The 19,121-nt window shown below is 40.1% G+C and overlaps 1 protein-coding gene across 1 annotated transcript; it reads right to left on the bottom strand.

Moving 5' to 3' along the window:
- Positions 1-9,266: 9,266 nt before the first annotated feature.
- Positions 9,267-17,059, bottom strand: LOC121527974 (cytochrome P450 26A1). The gene is made up of 7 exons (XM_041815033.1): positions 16,415-17,059; positions 14,839-15,063; positions 13,286-13,567; positions 12,818-12,967; positions 12,591-12,725; positions 11,454-11,600; positions 9,267-10,060 (listed from the first exon to the last, which is right to left on the bottom strand). Exons 1-7 carry the CDS (start codon positions 16,601-16,603, stop codon positions 9,722-9,724), a joined length of 1,467 nt encoding a protein of 488 aa, XP_041670967.1. The 5' UTR covers positions 16,604-17,059; the 3' UTR covers positions 9,267-9,721.
- Between the last annotated feature and the right edge of the window lie 2,062 nt (positions 17,060-19,121).

Genomic DNA, 19,121 nt, shown 5'->3' with positions numbered 1-19,121 from the left:
CACAGAGCTGAACTCTCTCTGACCTGCTGAACTTGTCAACAGTCTCTGAAATCGTGAATAATCACAGTGAGCTACCAACAGCCATGCTAACGACACCATTAGCATCTCTTATTGGGCACTCAGGGCTCCACAGCAGAGGCTGAGAGGAGAGCAGACGCTGGGCAAACACAGTTTGAGGAATTAACGCTCCCATTGACTTGCATTGACTTTTCCTGCAGAGACACCGTAAGCTGATTGACTCTCAATGACCTTGGTCATCACACCAAATAGCTGCCCATTGAAGTCAGAATGGATCTGCACTGTGCCTGATTAAAGACTCAAGATAGCTCTAAAACAGCTGACTGCAGTTTGATGAGATTATTTCCTCTAATGCTGGCCATTTGTTGATGAAAACAAGGACTTTTAGCTCTGATAAGAGTATGATCTTTAGTGATGTTAACTCTAACCCCCCAACACACTGATAACAGGGACTGATGTTGGGCAAAGACTTTATATTTTTCTAAGTTTCATATGGTAATCTTTTTTACAACCATATTTTTCCATTACGTTTTCATTGATCCTTCATCTAACCAGAGGAAGACCCATTGAGATCTAGATGTCTATTCCAAGGGTGGAGGGTGGCCTCGCCAAGAGGTCAGGGGCACACGCCATGTTGAATGGTCTCACTTTGTCCGTCATTTAAGACAGAACGAAAGGCTTCAAGTTACATGAGCTCTGACAGTTTTGCATCAGTTTGGAGAATTTTCCATGTAGACGGCAGCAAAACCAAATGTTACTTTTCCTATTTCAGTCCTTGCAAGAGGAATAAGCAAATGAAAAAATGTCACTTGAATGCAATGCGTAGTGGCATTTAAATCTTTGGAGAAAAGTACATAAAGAGGGGACTAAGCCAAGAAAAGTGGTGTAAATTCAGCCAATACCTGCAAACACTCAGAGAAGGTCAGTCAGATTTATCATAGAGTTCATGAGATGACTACAACCAGTGACAAACCTCACAGCGCAGTCATAAACAAACAAAATTCAGACTGTAGACATTTGGCTCAAGTGCTCATTCATTCATATCTCCATTATCAATCAAAGGTAGAAGAATACCAACAGAAGATGTTTCCAAGTTCTGAGGGAGAAGGAGGATTGATTTCTGTAATAGAAAACTAGTTTCATTCTGAGATTGGTAACCAAATTAGCAATGTGTGCCTTGAACGACAGCACACTATGAAACAACCAGGTCTGCTTAAGATGATCAGTGTCTAAATTCTCTCACTACCTGAAATGTATCAGAAGAGATTGATCCAAACACCATTAAAACAAAGTATTTAAAAGTTTTCTTCTTCTTCTCTTAAGGAAATACCAGACAAAGCTTGAGTTTTTACTTTTTAATCAAGGCTCATTTCAGGAAACTTAAATCCCCTTTATTTTGAGAAAAACAGAGGTAGTGTTTGATCATTAGTAACGATTGCAATGAGTTCCAAGATTGCATAATGACATGAGGCTTAATGTCTTTGCACACAGAGACTTTTTTGTCCATAATTCTCATGTTAAAAATGAAAAAACAAGCCCATGTTGTTCTAAGCATGTTTCAATTGATCTATCCTTTTGTTTTTAAGGCCCCAATTCATAACCGAAGTTATCTCAAGACTCTTTACAAAGAGGGGAGGTCTAGACTCTCTATTGTACTCTCTATTGTGGCCTATCATAATAGACCAGTAATAATCATTGATACTATAATAAAGACTATACCCTATTATAATAACCTGATACACCAGATGGATGTGTGAAACACATCCATCTGGAAAACCTTCAATACTAAGCATTTGGGAAAGGGCAGAGCCTTTGAAAAAAAACTGAAGTGTGATTGGATGAACATTCTGTCTGTCACATCTTTACAGGGTCAATCAGAGCAACAAAACACGCGACGTAGCCGTGACCGAGGTTCACAAGTGCAGCCACTGAGGAATAACGCAAACCATGGCAACTGTAGACATGTCAGTACACGACTTTTGTCGTTTTTGAAAAGAAAACAACTCACTGCTGTTCTTTGTTCTTCTTTTAACAAAGAAATGTCATCAAGTTCTGATAAAACTGGCGCTTTAGCAGCATCCACGCTAATGTCATAATTTCACCGGCCTCTTGTTGCTTCTTGCTTTTGCCATGATGCTGCCGTCCCCGAAAGTACTGCCCCTTGATGCTGATTGGTCCTGTCACTTTCTAACTGGCCCAAACGGTTCAGACGGGAGCTTTGCAAAAGGGATTCACCACAGAGAAACACGGAAACTGGCAAATCCAACTGCTTTGCAAGGTTAGATTTTGTTGGAACAGGTTCAAGTTCTTGGCATCAGTACAAGTCATCTTGCTTCCTTGCTCTCCCCCCTCCCTCCTCTCTCTCTCTCTCTCTCTCTTAAGCACTGTGACTTGCCTGTGAATTCTGTGGAACATCATTGATAGTGTGCCAAAGTTTGTACTCAATTTAAAAAGTTGCTATCGCTAACTTGGCACAGCTATGGTATCATGAGCTGGTGCTGTATGAAGATCTCTGTCAGGTTGGATGGATCCAGTGGGATTTTTCAAGGGGTGAAACCACTTCAGTCTTTTTACTTGTTGCAGAACAAAACCATTGACTCACAAAACCAGTGAGTACATATAAAAGTGCAAGGTTCTAGTGCATGGCATTTTTTTTTTGCAGGGATTATGTATTAAAAAAAACATCAGAAAAAACAGACTCAGTGTGAAAGGACCTTAAATCTGATGAAGTAGTGGTTCTTCATCCTAAATTGGATTTTGTCAAAGTCAGATATTGTGCACCATGTTTCAGAAGACTAAATGCAAACAATATAAGATATTGTATGGATATGAGTTGGAATAGAATAATAAAGAGCTGATGGAAAACTTTCATTGAACAGGAGTAAACACATAATTCACTGTTAGAGTGAGGTATTTAAATCTGGACACCAAAACCAGGTAAAAGTTGAAAAACAGAGCTGATTTTGTTCCCTTCTCTCTCTCCGTACATTGCTGTGCTTCCTGGAGTCTCTACCCTTCACCTCTCTCATGTACTGTTCATGGCAACCAAGCGGTTTGTTGTATAAAAGTGCTGCCTTCAATAACACTCCTTCAATAGCTATAACATTGATTTACACTGGACCATGTTCAGGCCTGAGGATCTAAGTGAAAGCAGGCTGGTTTCAATTCTCTTTCAACACCGTTGTAAATTTACCACAATGGTCACAAATTTCGCTGGAAATGGCCTTGGCCGGACAAAGTTTTGTCTCCGCTGGGTGATGGGGAACAATGGAGGGAAGCAGACGCTCTTTAGAATGAGGAGAGGAGGCAAAGTTCATAAAAGTTCATTCACATCGTTCGAGGGCCGGACCGGCAGGGATAGGATGGTCAGACATAAAGGTGTCAGCTACAATTTACTCTCACAATTTGGCCATTTAGCTGCAACCCTTATCAACAATGAGTTACAAGAACGAGCTACCACAGCTAAGCATTTGTGGATCCAATAATCGCAAGCAGCACAGTAATAAACAAGAGCCAGGGGACAACAGCACAATGCTAAGAAGCCGATGTGGAGTTGAGGAGGGCTGGGTGTAAATCAGAAAGGCTCCAGGAAGAGAAACAACATGTGAAAGAGGCCAAAGCACATCTGCCAGTTAGAGCTGCCTCCAGCCTGCTGAAACTCACTAACAGAGTGAGGGAAGACTTTAGGAATGTGTTGGACAAAAACATGAAACGTCAAGAAGCTTGATGCTGCTAGAGAGTCTCAAAACTGTCGAACATTTGAGGTCCTGAACCAGGAAACCTGTTTGAGTGCATTTTACCAAGAAGATTATTGTGGTTTTGTTTACTTGAATCTGATACGTGTCCGAAGTTAAGGTGTAGAAGTCAACTCTAATCCCTTCATTTAAGCTAGTTTGTCCCTGAAGTTGTGTTACCATTTGGCTATGCAGTTGTAAGATTAATATTTACTCTCAGAATAAATTAGAACAAATTTTAATTTGGTGGTAACTATGGCTAAACCCTTGATCTAAAGCAGGGTAAGCCCAAAATAATGGAGCAACTGTTGATTTAGCTCCACATTCGCTGGATTTATCCGCTTGTATTAAACTACCTACTAAGTTCTGAGATGGCCTAGTTGCAAATATTGGAAAGCCAGGCACCCTTACAGAGAAAGACCGTGGTACAGTGCTCCTAACTCCCAAATTCCACATACTATGCCTGTGCTGTGTTGCAGGTATGCTTTCCTCTCAACAATGGTGCTGGAACTGGAAGCGTTCCTGGAGACCAGCCTGGAGACTCAAGATCACAAAATCACAGAGCTAAGAGTTAATGTGGGAAGACCATGCAAGGTCAGGTCAGGTATGGGAGCATATGCTGGTTTGGCACGTTGTCGCATTAACCGTGGTCCTGTACTGCTCTGGCCTCCTGATGGCCATCCTCCAGGCCTACGCCATCTCATACCCCATCTCTCCAGGTGTCCTCTCAGCTGGCCCCTCCATGACACATCCCAGGAGATGGAATGCTGTGCGTCCCATGCCACCAGCATCTGGACCAGACCCAGAGTATGTGAGCTGGATCAGCCCCGCAAAAGCACAGCTGCCATTCTTGTATCAGGCAGCTGACCGTTCCCATCCCCACTCTCCTGAGCACGCCAGCATTAGACACACAGTCTTCCCAATGATGCCCAAAGATGCGCCACGAGAAGTTGTCACGATGGAGTCAAGTCCACACCTCTGGCCATCATTTAACATCCGGGCCTCACAAGAGTAAAAAAAGACTGAAAAAAGACAGATGAGGGCTGAAAGACTCTGACTTTCATCTGTTTACTCATATACCAGGAACACAGTAATGACCCTGTGTGCAAGTCCAAGTCTGCGTTTGATCTCAGCCTTGCAGTCACTGGATTGATAAATTAAGCTGTCAAGGTAGGTGAACTGCTCTACAACGTCCACACTCTCAATATTCACAGACACAGACTCTATGGCAGCAACCAAGGCATCCCCAAATGCTTGGATCTTTAGTTTTGCCCATAAGATGTGCATTCCCAACACTTCAGCCTCCTCACTCAGCTAGGTAGAAGCCCCCACAAGGTCAGACATCCCACAGTTCACTGCCCCTTTTGCCGCCCCATTATCCAGTCTCTGCAGGTACTGAAGAGCGTAGGGGCTAAGACACATCCCTACCTCACCCCAGAATCATCTAGGAAGAATCAACGGGTGGAGCCACCACACTTCATAGCACTCTCTGCACCAGAAAATAGGGCAGACATCATCTGGATGGGTAGATGAAAGAAACCTCCAGAGGGCATCACTACTCACTGAGATGAACAACTTCTGGAAGTCAACATAGGCTGCAATGGATAATTAAGCCTTTCTGGGGTTGATTTGGCATTCATTTTGAGAGTATTCAGTGATTTTTTACTTCTACCATTGGTTAGTACATTAAGAGGTTAAAAGGGTTAGGTTTGTAGAAATGTGTAGCTTCATGTAAAATTCTGTGGTTCTCCACCTCAAAGGTTAACTCATCTTCATCAACGGTAATGCATAGTAGCTGTGTGACCCACTGACTGACTGACTGGTGCCACAGGTTGAGACTTAAAGTTGATAGTGGTGATCTACTATCAGGACTCTGTACTTGTTTTGGATCGATCTGCTCTAAGTGGATTGATTTGGTTTTGCAGCAGACTGCACTGAAAATAGACACAGAGCATATCTAGACTAGGTGGCATTTCTGGATAAAGCCGATATAATGCAAGGGAATTGTTAGGATAGAGTACAAAAGGGAGCGATTTACTTTGTAGTATGCTTCGCAAGCAGATCACTGCACAGAGCATGCAAAATCTGGGGTAGGAGGCCTGCAATCGCCTGCAAAGTAATCATATATAAGACATCTTATATATTACATAATTGAGTTGCAGGTTATGACTTTGTGGTTTTTATGCCTCTGCACATGTGATAGGGTTGCCTGACCATCAGGGTCATACTTGTTATGCTGTATTCTAAGAATGCAGATTTCCTTCAAACTTTCCTCAAATGTTCACTCTGACACAAGGATAAGATTTTGGATGTCAGGTCAAAGGTCAAAGTCATTAGGCCTTATATTTATCTCTCGCTTTCCAGGTCATTCTTGTGAAACTTGGAGGGATTTTCTTTAAATTTTGCACATGCATTCACTCTCACTCAGTGATAAACTGATGATATTTTGGAGGTAAAGATCAGTAGGCCTCATAGTTAGGCCTTTCTATGACATCCGTACCATAGAAAACACCCTTTCCTTTTCTGGTCAACTGAAAACTTTATCTCAGCTGCCAGAAGAAAGTTTTAGTTGTTTCTTTGTTTATGTGCCAGCATTTTCAATGTTTTACTGTATACCCGCAAAAAACGTGGGAAAATATTGGCAGAGTTGAAGAATTTTCTAACTTTACTGGACTGTGTTCAAGGTTAAAACAAGCATTTTCATTGGACTTATGTTGCAAACATTACAGCCTGTTTCACTCCAGCAGACTGAAGCAATCGAATGAAGCAACTCAAAAACCTGCTGTGTATAAGAAAACCCAGAACATGCAAAGAAAAAAACTTAGGGCCACAGCTGTGAATATACCAGATCTATGCTGTTAACTGTACCCTGTAACATGAAGAGCAGCTGGAGTCATCCATTAACCTTTTACTGTCCTTAAAGGGAGGAAAAATCTTATCTGTGACCCTGCAGCTAACATGAATCCATGCCACTGGCCTAGTTCCGCCGCTCCGCTGGATGTCTATACGGGTTCAGTGCCCTGAAAGTGAACTGATCAGAATGAACTCTGTTTCACCCTCCGTCTGCTCATCTGCCACGGTCATCAGCCCTCTGCACTGCTGCTGCTGCTTTCACTCCCTCTATGCTTTCCAGATTTCACTCCTATTTTCCTTTTCTCCTCACTACTTATTGATTTAGCAAGGATAAAGGAATGTGAGTGAGAGCATGTCAGGGGACCACCCACACTCTGTATGTACAGAGTAAATACATTAGCTATCATCGGCGTACTCCACCAGGTGTAATGAGCTGCTCATTCTACTCCAAACAGTCCCACACATGTATGATGGCTGCAGTTTAAATATTTGTTTTTAATATATGCACTGTTACCGTCTGTATTTGTTAATAAAGTTATGACTTCAAATTAATGACAGTTCTTTGTTAAACCTCTTTATTTACAGTTAAACTGAACATGTTTTTAATTTGACAAATTTTAGCAGCTCTTTGACACTTAGCGTAAGAGATGTAGTTTTTAAGATGTTATTTAAGCAGACCTTTTCAGAGTACAGGTAAAAAAAAAAAGAAAAATACAGCTAATATGCAAGTGTAAATAGATAATGCATCCAGAGAAAAACAGCTTTAAAGCTCACTACTGGCAATTTTTAAAAAGTAAAATTTATGTAACCCAAAACCAGAAAAAAGGAACACTAAAAACTACATTTTGCTTTTATGAGTATTTGCCTGCTGGATATTTTTGGCCAACAAGCCATCTGTGCAAAGTCAATGGATTGTCCAGATTCCACACCTGTCATCTTGCAGAGCTTCAAACTGAAATGCTTGTTCCCGGTCAGATTGTGACCGGACCAATCAGCATCCTTTGAGAAGACAGGAGGTGGAAGCTACTGGCCTGGATTCGTTGAAGCAACTGCAAACCTGTAAACAATGGTAGCCGGGTAGATTGGTGTGGATGCAGCTGAAACAGTACTTTGATCAGTACTGGACAACTTTTCTTTGCTATAAGGAACCCTGCATTGAAAGCATGTTGACTTTATTGAATCAACATGATTGCCTTTTATACAGTGCCTATAAAAGTATTCACTCCCTTGGATGTTTTACCCTCTTACTGATTTTATAAATCAATCATGGTCAACAGAATTTTGCTTTTCTTGACAAAAAGTAAAAAATGATTTCTACATGGTAATGTCAAATAAAAATATTTTGTGTAAAATAAGTGGCAGCATAAACATTCACTCCCTGCAATCACAGCACTGAGTCTGTGTGGATACATCTTATCAGGCTTGCACATCTGGACACTGCAATTTTACTCCATTCTTCTTTGCAAAACTGCTCAAGCTCTGTCAGGTTGCATGGAAACCAGTCTGGGCTTTGACTGGGCCCCTCCAGAACATTCATCTTTATGTCTTTAAATCATTTCTGTATAGTTATAGCTGTTAAATACAGTGCTGTGAAAAAAGTATTTGTTTCTGATTTGTTCTTGAATTTCTATGGATTGTGACATGATGTGTTTCTTTTTGAGATCTTGTAGCCTAGGCGGGCAATTACCTTTCACATAGGGCCAAATAGGTTTGGATTTTCCCCCTTAATAAATAAAATTATCATTAAGAAACTGCATTTTATATTTACTTGGGTTGTCTTTGTGAGACATTAAAATTGGTTTGACGATCCAAAACATTTAAGTGTGAAAAACATGCAAAAACAATCAGGAATCAGAAAGGGGGCACTGTAAATCTTCTCCCTAGTTCTTTTGTAGACTGAATAAGATTGCGCTCCACAATTTTCTGTATTTTTATGCATTCATTTTACCCTCTACCTTTACAAGCCTGTCAGGGTCAGCAGTTGAGAAGCATCCCCACAGCATGATGCTGCCACCACTTTGCTTCACAGCGGGGATGGTGTGTTTGTGGTGATGTGCAGTGTTTGGTGTCTTGTCTGATGGCCAGAAAGCTCTATTTTGGTCTCATCAGACCAGCTCTCTCTCTCTCTCTGCCAACCTCCCATAATGCTTTGACTGGTGAAGAACCCAGGCAACAGTTGTTGTATACAGAGTCTCTCCCATCTCAGCTGCTGAAGCTTGTGACTCCTTCAGAGTAGTCATAGGTGTCTTGGTGGTCTGGTCGAGGCAGATTTACATGTGCCATATTCCTTCCATTTCTTGATGATGGATTAAACTGGACACTGGGGGTGTTCAGAGCCTTGAAGTTTTTTTTGCATCCATCCCTGGACTTCTACTTTTCAATAACCATTCTTTGAGTTGCTTGGAGTGTTCTTTTGTCTTCATGGTGTAATGGTAGCTAGGAAAACTGATTAACCAGTGACTGGATCTTCCAAGACACAGGTGTCTTTAAACTACAGTCACTTGAGACACATTCACTTCACTCAGATTATTCACATTTATTGTGAGACAACTAGCACCAGTTGGCTGGACCTCTGTTGAATTCGGCAGTGCTAATTATGCATGAACATGGTCAGAGAATATTTCTGATTTTGATGACTGTTTAAATGAATGAACAAAAATATATTTTCCATAAACAGCTTTATTAAATAAAAAGCCCATACAATATAACATATGTCACATAAATAAGTTTGGGTAAAATAGAAAAGTTATATAAACAGCCTCTACATTACATATGTACATAGTCCTATAGATAGACCTCTGAGCTGATTAAAGTGTTCCTGTCTGTGTATAGTGCCTCTCGTTTAGTTTGTTCATTTCTTTAATACAAAAACACACAAGTCCAATGTATTAACATCTCGATATACATGATAAAGAATCTACAATATGTACAAATAATACCAAAAGAGTCACATTAAAAAGTCCAAAACAAACGACTCATTATTCTAAATAAATTCATGAGTCTGATCTATTCTCTAACAGCACCCCAGTGCTTCAAAAACTCCCCAAAGTGAGTTGATTATACTGCAGCACAGATGATTTCAGACTTTAGGGAAACCCCACGTTTCACTCTAGGGTTTAATTTTGTGCATAACTGGTAAACTTGGTTGGCAGATTGTCCACAGGATAAACAGTAGGTCCAGTTTTCATGGTGGGTGGCCCATTTAGAAGAGTCCAGTGACACTTTGTGACCACCTCTACCAGGAAGATCTTCAACAGGACTTTAGCAAACTCCTTCCCCACGCACATCCTGGATCCCCCTCCGAATGGGATGTACTGGAACCTGGACGAGTCACTGGTGGGTTTGGTCATGAAGCGCTCCGGCTGGAAATCTTCTTTGTTGGGGAAGATCTCAGCTACGTCGTGGGTGTCACAGATGCTGTAGATGACGTTCCAGCCTTTTGGGATTTGGTAACCCTGAGGAGGGTAAAGGAAAAGTTCATTAAAGTGCCATGTTCACATGCAGTTAGAAAAAGTCATATTATGTTCTTTTGACTAAAACTGGACTTTTAAAACAATAAGTCTGACTGAAATTGCACTGATTTCTTGAAGCCAGACTAACACTCTTAGATAACGTAGTTGGAGATAGATTTACTCTTGCGTGTTGATGCCTCAGGCATTCTTGGCATGCTCAGCAGCCCCTGTGTCAGGCTTTGACCTAGAGGTCTAAGAGAACAAATACTAAGCAATGCAAATGTCCAAATGGCATCTGCCTTCAGATATTTCCAAGAGCTACACAGTTGCTGTGCATTACATTTGAACCAAAAGTAAGGTGCAAGACAGCCTGCCCACAGAAATGGCTAGGCCCATGAAAAGCCCAGTACATATCCCCTCCCAGATTTGATTTATCGATACAGTCACATATTTTAGCTAACTTTAATGGGCCTCCCATGATGCTTGGCCCTAGAAAGCTACCTCCTTTTGGGCAGCCATGGTGCAGCATGTGCAAGAAATGCACAGAGCTGTAAAGTTGTTCTTGGTAGCTGCTTTCTAAATTGTTACCCTCTACTTTTAAAGCCTTCCACAGCCGGCTGCTGAGAAGCATCCCCACAGCATGATGCTGCCACCATCATGCTTCACAGTGGGGATGGTGTATCAACTGGAACTACTTTCTGTTGTAAACAGTTGAAGGAGGGATATCACCGTCTACTGTAGCGAGTTGGACACATTTGTGTGCCCACAAACATGATTTTAAGTCTGACTTTAGGCCAAATTTTCCTCCTCTTACAATCATCAGCCTTTTATTATAAATATCAAGCTGATTCCAGGTTTGCCTGTCTCCAAAGTAATAACCTCAAGAACCAACTTCGGCTTCAACTGAGTGAAATTTGCTTTGCAGCCAAGCAAAAAAACATTATCCCCATTCTTATTCTTGTTTTTCTTTAAATATATATTTTTGCAAATGCAAGGACAACCAGCCAACGATTTTGATCATCCTTCATGTTTGCTTTTCTTCTCAGAGCCACGTTTGGTCATGCAAGTTTCTATTAGATCTCATGTGCAGGGAATCTTGATTGTGAAGTTACTACAAATGGAGGGTATGTGGTCTAACAGCCTTTTGAGTGATCTAGTGTGTGCATTCAGATGATTATAAGATGAAAACTGGTTTGAAACTGTCCTTATGTCTGTAGTCTCCCAGAATCATCTTTTGTGTGGCCAATCTTAATCAATTTGTACAGCAGGAAAAGGACTAAACTATTACTAAAGCTTGATGTAACTGTGCATGAATATTTATGGATTTTTAGTCTTTGGTTGAGCTTCTACAAGCTTTAATAATAACAGTGTTATGTAGAGATCTTTGTGAACTTACATTGAGCTCAAAAGTCTTGAGAGCCACTCTGAATCCTCCGGGAACAGGAGGGTTGATCCTCAGAGTCTCTTTGATGACACAGCCAGTGTATTTCAACTGTTCCAAGGACTCGATGTCCAGACTGTGGAGGTCCATGCCCTGCTCCTCCTGAAGACAAACAATAAGACATGTCAGGAGACGAACCGGCTAAAGCTGCTGGTGGTGAAGATGAGATCATGCTGGCTTTAAAACAGTAAATTCTTATCCAGTTACATTTACAGCTGGTGTCTCAAACTGAAAACTTGTCGACTCAAGATCAGCTGGTTAGCCCTGTTGGCCTTCCTGGGCTCAGACATGTCTAATTATCCTGATCAGGGTTTAATGAGCTTTACCAAGAAAGCTTCAATGAGACAAACTCTCTCTAGGAATGAAACCCTTGTGTACATCCTGATAAACACCTCCAATATGTTACTGTAAATATTAGCAGGCCATCAGTACATTATCTATATCAGACCAAGCTAAAAGGAAATATTTACAACAAAAACTAATTTTTTCAAAACATTGAGAAGCAATGAAATACTTCTAAAATTGACAACCTTGACAAAACAACAGTCTGTGTCACAATCAAACACTTATTTTCTATTCTTCAAAAAAGCTGACCCGTTTTTTATCAATTCCTCTTCACTTTCCAAACAGTAACAACAAACCAAGTCCCCTGTGCAGCTATCTTTGCCATTTCACTGCAGCGACAATATGGTCTGACAATAGCAAACAACCACAGTGCAGAACCTAGAGATGTGTATGGTTTTTAAAGCTAGAAAATGTCTGAAATGTGCTGTCTTTTTTCAAACTGGATCCATGTCTACTACACTTAAAAGACGCAGGGACTTCATACTAGCTAAGAAGCATGTTTGAGTATGAGAATTGACCATATAGCCAAGTCCTGCCCTCCAACACTTAGAGCCAATCACAGTTCTCACAGCTCCACAGTTCACTCTGTGAACTCATTTGGCTCATAGAAATGCATTAAAAAATTGGATTTTCTATTGTTTTTGTTGACATTTATACACTACTTAGAAAAACGGTCAACGATGTGCATGAGATGAAAACAGCACTGATGAGAAGTATCCTAGATTGCAGAAGCATGTTGTTAATTACCTTTTCCATCAGCTCCTGTCTCAGTTTATCCACAACGTCCGGGTTCAGGCCCAGGAACATGACCAGAGAGGTGGCTGTGCTGGCTGTGGTTTCATGGCCTCCAAACAGCAGCTCTGTGGCAGACTCATTGATGGCCTACAGACAGAAATGAAGAAATGAGTCTAGGACTGACTGTACGACGGCTTATGATAAGAACAGACTCTACTGAAACGTGATCATATCCGTACCTGCATGCTGATTGGTTCCCCGTTTTTCCTGTTGTTGTCGATGAGCTGCTGCAGAGCGTCTCTGTGTTTGCATTCTTTGTCCGACTCCTGCATCTTCTTCTTGATGTTCTCCTCAATCTTGGAGTGGATGAAGTTCCTCGCCTTCAAACCCTAGAGAAGAGGAGGAGAAAGAAGGGATAAGATAAGATTAATTAACTTAAAAGATTAATTTCAGAACTGCATCCTGTTTACATCATGGGCAGCTGTTGGTTTGTTTTCAGCTTTTCAGCGTGCATCTATCAATATAGATTTTTTCCAGTTGAAAATCAAGCTCTTAAAATGCATTTACTGTGACTTCAATCTTGAGATGGAAAAATCAAAGAATCAACCTATTTTGACTGTTTATAATGCTTGGACCTGCCTGCATAAATCATGTATGCATATTTTAAACCTCATAAAGGAGCTTAGGTTGGCATTTTCCTCTCTTACCCTGTACAGACCGCTGAAGGGAACATCGATGGGCAACGAGAACAGATTTTTGATCATTTCTTCAAAAGCTTCCACCAGCTGCTGCTCGTCCGTCTTGATCTGCTCTGGCTCGAAGCCCAGGAGGATCCTCATGGCAATTCTGAACATCAGCCGCTTCATCTCGGGGTAAACCAGCACGCAGGAGTCCTTGTCCAGCCACTCCTTCACTGCAGCCCGCACCTCCTCCTGGATGACGGGGATGTAGAGCTCCAGAGCCTCCCTGGAGAAGGCTCGCATGATGGCCTGGAGGGAAAAAGAGTAGAATTAGTTAACATCTCATGTGCAAAATTTTGGATAAGTACTAATAATTTAATTTTAATATATTAAGGCCTATAGAGACAGTGCAAATGATAAAAAATGCCTTTATTTAAGCCTTTACAGCTGATTTTTTTTAAAGCAAGCTTGTTATTTTAGAGGCGTTCTTGCACTTACAAGTGCAAATATAAATGTAATTATTTTCATTACTTATGATGCAGCTACTAGATTACATTATAATGGATGCCACTGCACTGGAAAGCTAGGTTTTTTGGTCTTTCACCCAGATCCAAATGCAAATTTATTTGCAAATACTTACTTGAAAGATTTTATTAAGTCAAAGTTAGTTTTCACTTAATCCTTTGTGCAGCAGCTGCAAAGATGACACTGTCAAATAGCTGGAAAACCCTTTAAAAGGTTCATTTATGCATAAATGTGGACAAGTAAGGTTACTAAAGCAGATATCCTCCCCCTTTAATGATGACACAATGGATGTTATTTTTAGAAAATGTCTTGTATTAATGCAGATTTTTTTCTGGTAGGATAAATCTAAAAGACTTGAAGATTTAATCCATAAAGTCTGCAAGAAAATTCAGAATAAACTATTTAATTCAGACCCTAAAAGGCACTTCTTATGGCTTATAGTTAAAGCCATCAGTCATTTAAGAAGGACACGTTCCTATAAAATCATTGCTCATAAACTTAGGCTAAATATTGGTTCAGTTTTATTATTTACCTCAGACAGTTTTATAAGACGTTTATGATAGCTTGTTTTTATGTTAGTTGCTGAGCTCCCTGGTGGGAATAAAGAATGATAATGCAGCTTGAGGAAGACAATAACTTGAAAGTTATTGCTGCTTTTTTTATTGATACGAATAAGTCCGTCATAACCCAGCTCTTATGTAAATGGTTGGAGCCAGGCACACCTTGTGCTCTCTGGTATACCAGTTATGTTATTAAAGCAATTACAATTATAATATTGTATTCCTGTACTGAAAATTTTCCTTAAAATATATGCACAAATATCTAATTTGCCTGACTTTTAAAGCCAAAATGGTGTCAAAGGAGGAGCAGTTCGAGAGCCAAAAGAGCTGGGACCTCTTACTGAGCTGGGACAAAGATCCTGGATTCTATCACTGATACGACTGCAATCAGATCCTGATGAACTATAATTAGACTACAAGCTGGATGGATGGCTTTATGGCTCTCACTGAGCAGATGAGAACTCCAACTCTGAATTTCCAGGAGAGTGCACTGACCTTCTTCTTGCTCTTGTGCTGGGCTCCGTGCACGTTGGAAAGCGTGTCCGAGCCCAGGATGGTGCGCACGGAAGCGGGCCACTGCACTGACACGAGCCTGTGCTCTCCCAGCAGGATCTGCCTGACGTTATCAGCTCCAGTGACGCGTACTGTGGGATTCCCAAAGAGGTGTGTGCGGTAGATGTAGCCGTACTTCTGCCGCTTCATTCGCAGGAACTTTCTCCTCTGCAAACACAGAGACAGTGAGGATTGGTAAACAAACACTGATAATACAGGTAGACAATTACGCACAATCAACACAAGTCAGTGAGTAACAGATATGAGTTTACAGATGGTCAAAAAATTTGAGTGAAATCCATACATTTCAACATTTATCACATTTCTATCCCACATATGAAAAAGTATCTTGTAAATTTGACTTTTTAGCTCACAAATTTGTTGTTTAATGCCATATTTTGTACCTTCCATCTCAAAATTTTGGCTTTTAAACTAATAGTTATGAAGTTTTGCATCACAATGATCACTTTCAGTATATCACAAATTCAATGATTTGTGCCACCATTTCTCCTTTCTAACTTTTAACTGTGACTTTTTATCTCACAAATTTCTTGTTTTACGCTATAATTCATACTTTTAATCCCATGATTTACATTTTGGTCAATATTTTTTCATAATTAAACATTCTTTCTTAAAATTTTCTATTTCTAAACTTATATTTAGATTTTTCTTTCTCATCATATCAAGTTAGGCTCACAACTGTAACTTTTTGTCTTGTAATTTCCTTAACTTTATTATTTACAACTTTTTATCTATATTATATTCCTATTATTTTGATTTTATTATCTCACAATTTTTACTTTAATCTCATAATTTCACTTTTTGATGGTAAATTTGACCTTTTAACTCATTTGTGAAACAATGACAAGATGATAAGAATTTCCTCTTTTACTTCTTTTATTTACAAGTTTTCTATCATACCTACTTGTTTCTCATTATTTAGACATATAGAGATATATATTTGCATAATTATGGCATTTTCCCCCAAAATTTTCAATGTTTTATATACAATTTGACTTTTAAAGCATTCAATTTTGCATTTAGGTCATTATTTACTCTTTTATCATCAGAATTTCTTCTTTTCACCCCATGTTTTCAACTTTTGGCTCCTTTGTTTTACTTAATAGAAATGACTTTTCTTTCTTTTGCTTGTCTTCAAACTTTTAAACTCAGAATTTTAACTTTTTTTTCCACGTTATCTGACTTATTAAATCATAATTTGGATGTTTAATATCATAAGTTGACTTCTTATCTTACAATATTAACTTTTTAGGTCATAATTTAGTGTTTTCATCGTAAAATTATGACTTCGAAAGCACAATATGTTCAAATCAATAAGTTCAAATGGAACAACACTACACTGAATCATTGATAACTCTCTTCATCCGCTTTAGTGGAGATTAAATTTAGGCAACAGGTAAAACTACTGAGATCCATGCTAAACCCTTCTTAAGATGAGCCTCCTCTGCAGATATCAGCGATGTTAAAGCAGACTTAAGGCGCTGTAAGGTGAGCTTACCTGCAGGATGAGCTGCAGCGTCTCTCCTAGGAAAGGTAAGCCCATGGATCCGGGGGGCAGCGGGCGGGAGCAGCTCGGGTCTGCGCCTCGGACCATGTAAACCTCCCAGAGCTTGAGCGCCACCAGAAAGAGCAGGATGGGCAGCACGATGGTGCAGAGGAAGGTGGCCAGCAGCGTGCTCAGGGCCATGTTTGCAGCAGGAGAAGCTCTGTCAGCGTCAGAGGCTCCGGGCTGCTCATCGTCAGCTTTTATAGTCTGCAGGGAGCGCGGTCAGCCTCTCACCTTCTCCTCCCTCACATAAATTAGTTCACTCAAAGTTCATCTTTAATTGTGGCTGTCGTTGGGCTCCGCCTCCGGCCTGTACTGGCTGACTGGCCTCACCATTTGTTCCAAAGAGCCCATCTTTAATCCCTACCTCCTGTTGCACGCAGACAATTTCACTGAGAAAAGGTGAGGAGTCCCCGTGAGACAATGGAGGACGCCTTTGTTGGCAATCAGGCAGCTAGTTTACACAGTCATTAGCTGGGCTTTGTGGGATCAGTAATCATGCCTGCAGGGCGGCATGCATTCAAGAGCTAAAAGCTTTTAAGCAGCACATTTTCAGCTGCTTCAAAACCAGGAAAAGAGGCTCGAAGAATGTCTTAATCCCTCTCCATGTGGGACTCACTGGTGCCATTCAAAGTTTACCCCAGGTCTTCATTCGTCTGACTTTATTTTGAAGGAGGGAATCACACTTTTAGTGTTTGAAAGGATCAGCTGACAGCTGTGAAACAATACAACTTTTAAAGATTGAGAATAATCACGGAATTTTAATGGTATCACAGTTTAATTGTGTGTTTGAAATGCAGATATTTGGCATTTTGAAATTCTGTGTTGTCAGATGTTCTGCACCACATTTTGGCACTTATCTTGAATATTAAATCAAATGAAGTCAGAGAGGTGGTACACCAGTGGGATCTGAAACCATGACCTAGAGCTAGGAGACAGCTGCATGAATTATGCAGAAGTGCATGTACAAAATGACTCACTGATGTCCAACAGTCCCAGATCTCTTTGTTATTAAGCTAAGGGAATGGATCAACAAACTGTATTATGTCATGCTTTTACTCTGTAACCTGTACTGTCTTAAGCAAAGTGTGCTCTAATTACTGTTTAAATAAACATGTGCTTTTATTTTGAAAGGAAATGTGTAACCTTTGGTAGATTGAAAGTGATAACGTTAGCTTAACTACAGAAAATAAAACATGTTATGGATACCTTTTTTCCCCGATACCTGTGGGAGTTGCAAAGTAAAATTTGATTTACCTTCATGTGAAAAAGAGAGGATATAAATCTCCAACCATGTAGTTTCATTAAAGGCACATATTTCAAATAAAGTGCAAGTAGCCAAAGTTACAAGGGATAGTATTCTTAAAGATACAATACATTGATTTTTGTATTGAAATAATTATTTTAATCTATAAAGTGACCATTCCTGTTCATAAATTGCTCATAATGAGGGAGAAATGCACCTAAAAGGGCACTTCCAGGTTCATGCTGGAAGCACATAGAATGCACATAGGTGCTGGAAGCGAAGCCAGAGAGCATTCATTTGTTCAATTCAAATAAGCCCCTAATTTAAATATATATATATACATATATATATATATTAGGGCTTTCAAAATTAATGCGTTAATGCGGATTAATCCATCTTCATGATTAATCTGATTAAAATTTTTTAATGCAATTAACCCATCTACAGCACAGATTGACTCAAAATCCCTGAAATGTCTCTGGCAACGCATTTCGGGCAGTCTGTCCAAGTAGGGTTACTGCCGTGAATGCGCAAATGGGCCGTTGATCCGGTAGTGACCAACCAAATCAATATGGAAGACCCTAAACAGCACGTTGGCCCTCTCAATGGGAAATTTGAGTACAAAAAACCTCCGAGACGGAACAGTCGACTGACATAAAGTATTATGCACATTCTGCAGGAAGGAGTTTTCTCTTCAACAAAGCACTTCCAGCTTAAAATACAACATTAGCGCAAAGCATATGTTCATCTGGGATTCTGCTAGCACTTTGGCTAACGCATCGCCAAGCTTGCAAAATGATACGCGATTAATATAGATTAAAGATGAGTGTCATTTAATCATGGTTAATTGAAATTAATCCAAAGCAACAAAAAGAATAAATTATTAAACAAAATGGAAATAATTATATTAAAATGTTAGAATTATGGGCTCAAAATTAGGCAAGTGTCATAACTCTGGCACAAAAAGTTGAATTTATGAGATAGTTGAAACAGTAAGAAATTAATGCAGTTTTATAAGATAGTTTTACTCGTCATTTTGCTTACATGTTCCAATAATTTTGACTTTTCCTTCCATAAATAAGAAGTGAGATTTTTCCTTCATAAATGCTGGTCTCATATTTTTATTGGCAGGAATGGGCGTCCATAGAATGACTGTCATTCTTTTGTATTGCCTTTCAATAAAAACACCAGTGATGACTCGGTGATAAACACTCGTCTGTCCTCTCGGTGACTCGCTTCTATCACTCTGTTTCACGTTGAACCTCCTAATCTACAACAAGACTTTACCCTCGCGCATGTGTGCGTTATAAAAATGATATCTCTCTCTGAGGGTTCAAACTTGGGTCAGCGCAGGCGGGCGGGGAGGGAGACGCGCACGCGCACGCACGCAAGGTTATCCCTCCGCCGCGTAAA

Source organism: Cheilinus undulatus, linkage group 20, assembly GCF_018320785.1.
Source record: "Cheilinus undulatus linkage group 20, ASM1832078v1, whole genome shotgun sequence".
NCBI lineage: Eukaryota > Metazoa > Chordata > Actinopteri > Labriformes > Labridae > Cheilinus > Cheilinus undulatus.
Note: the sequence above shows the minus strand (reverse complement) of the source record. Positions and strands in the feature narration are given on the sequence as shown.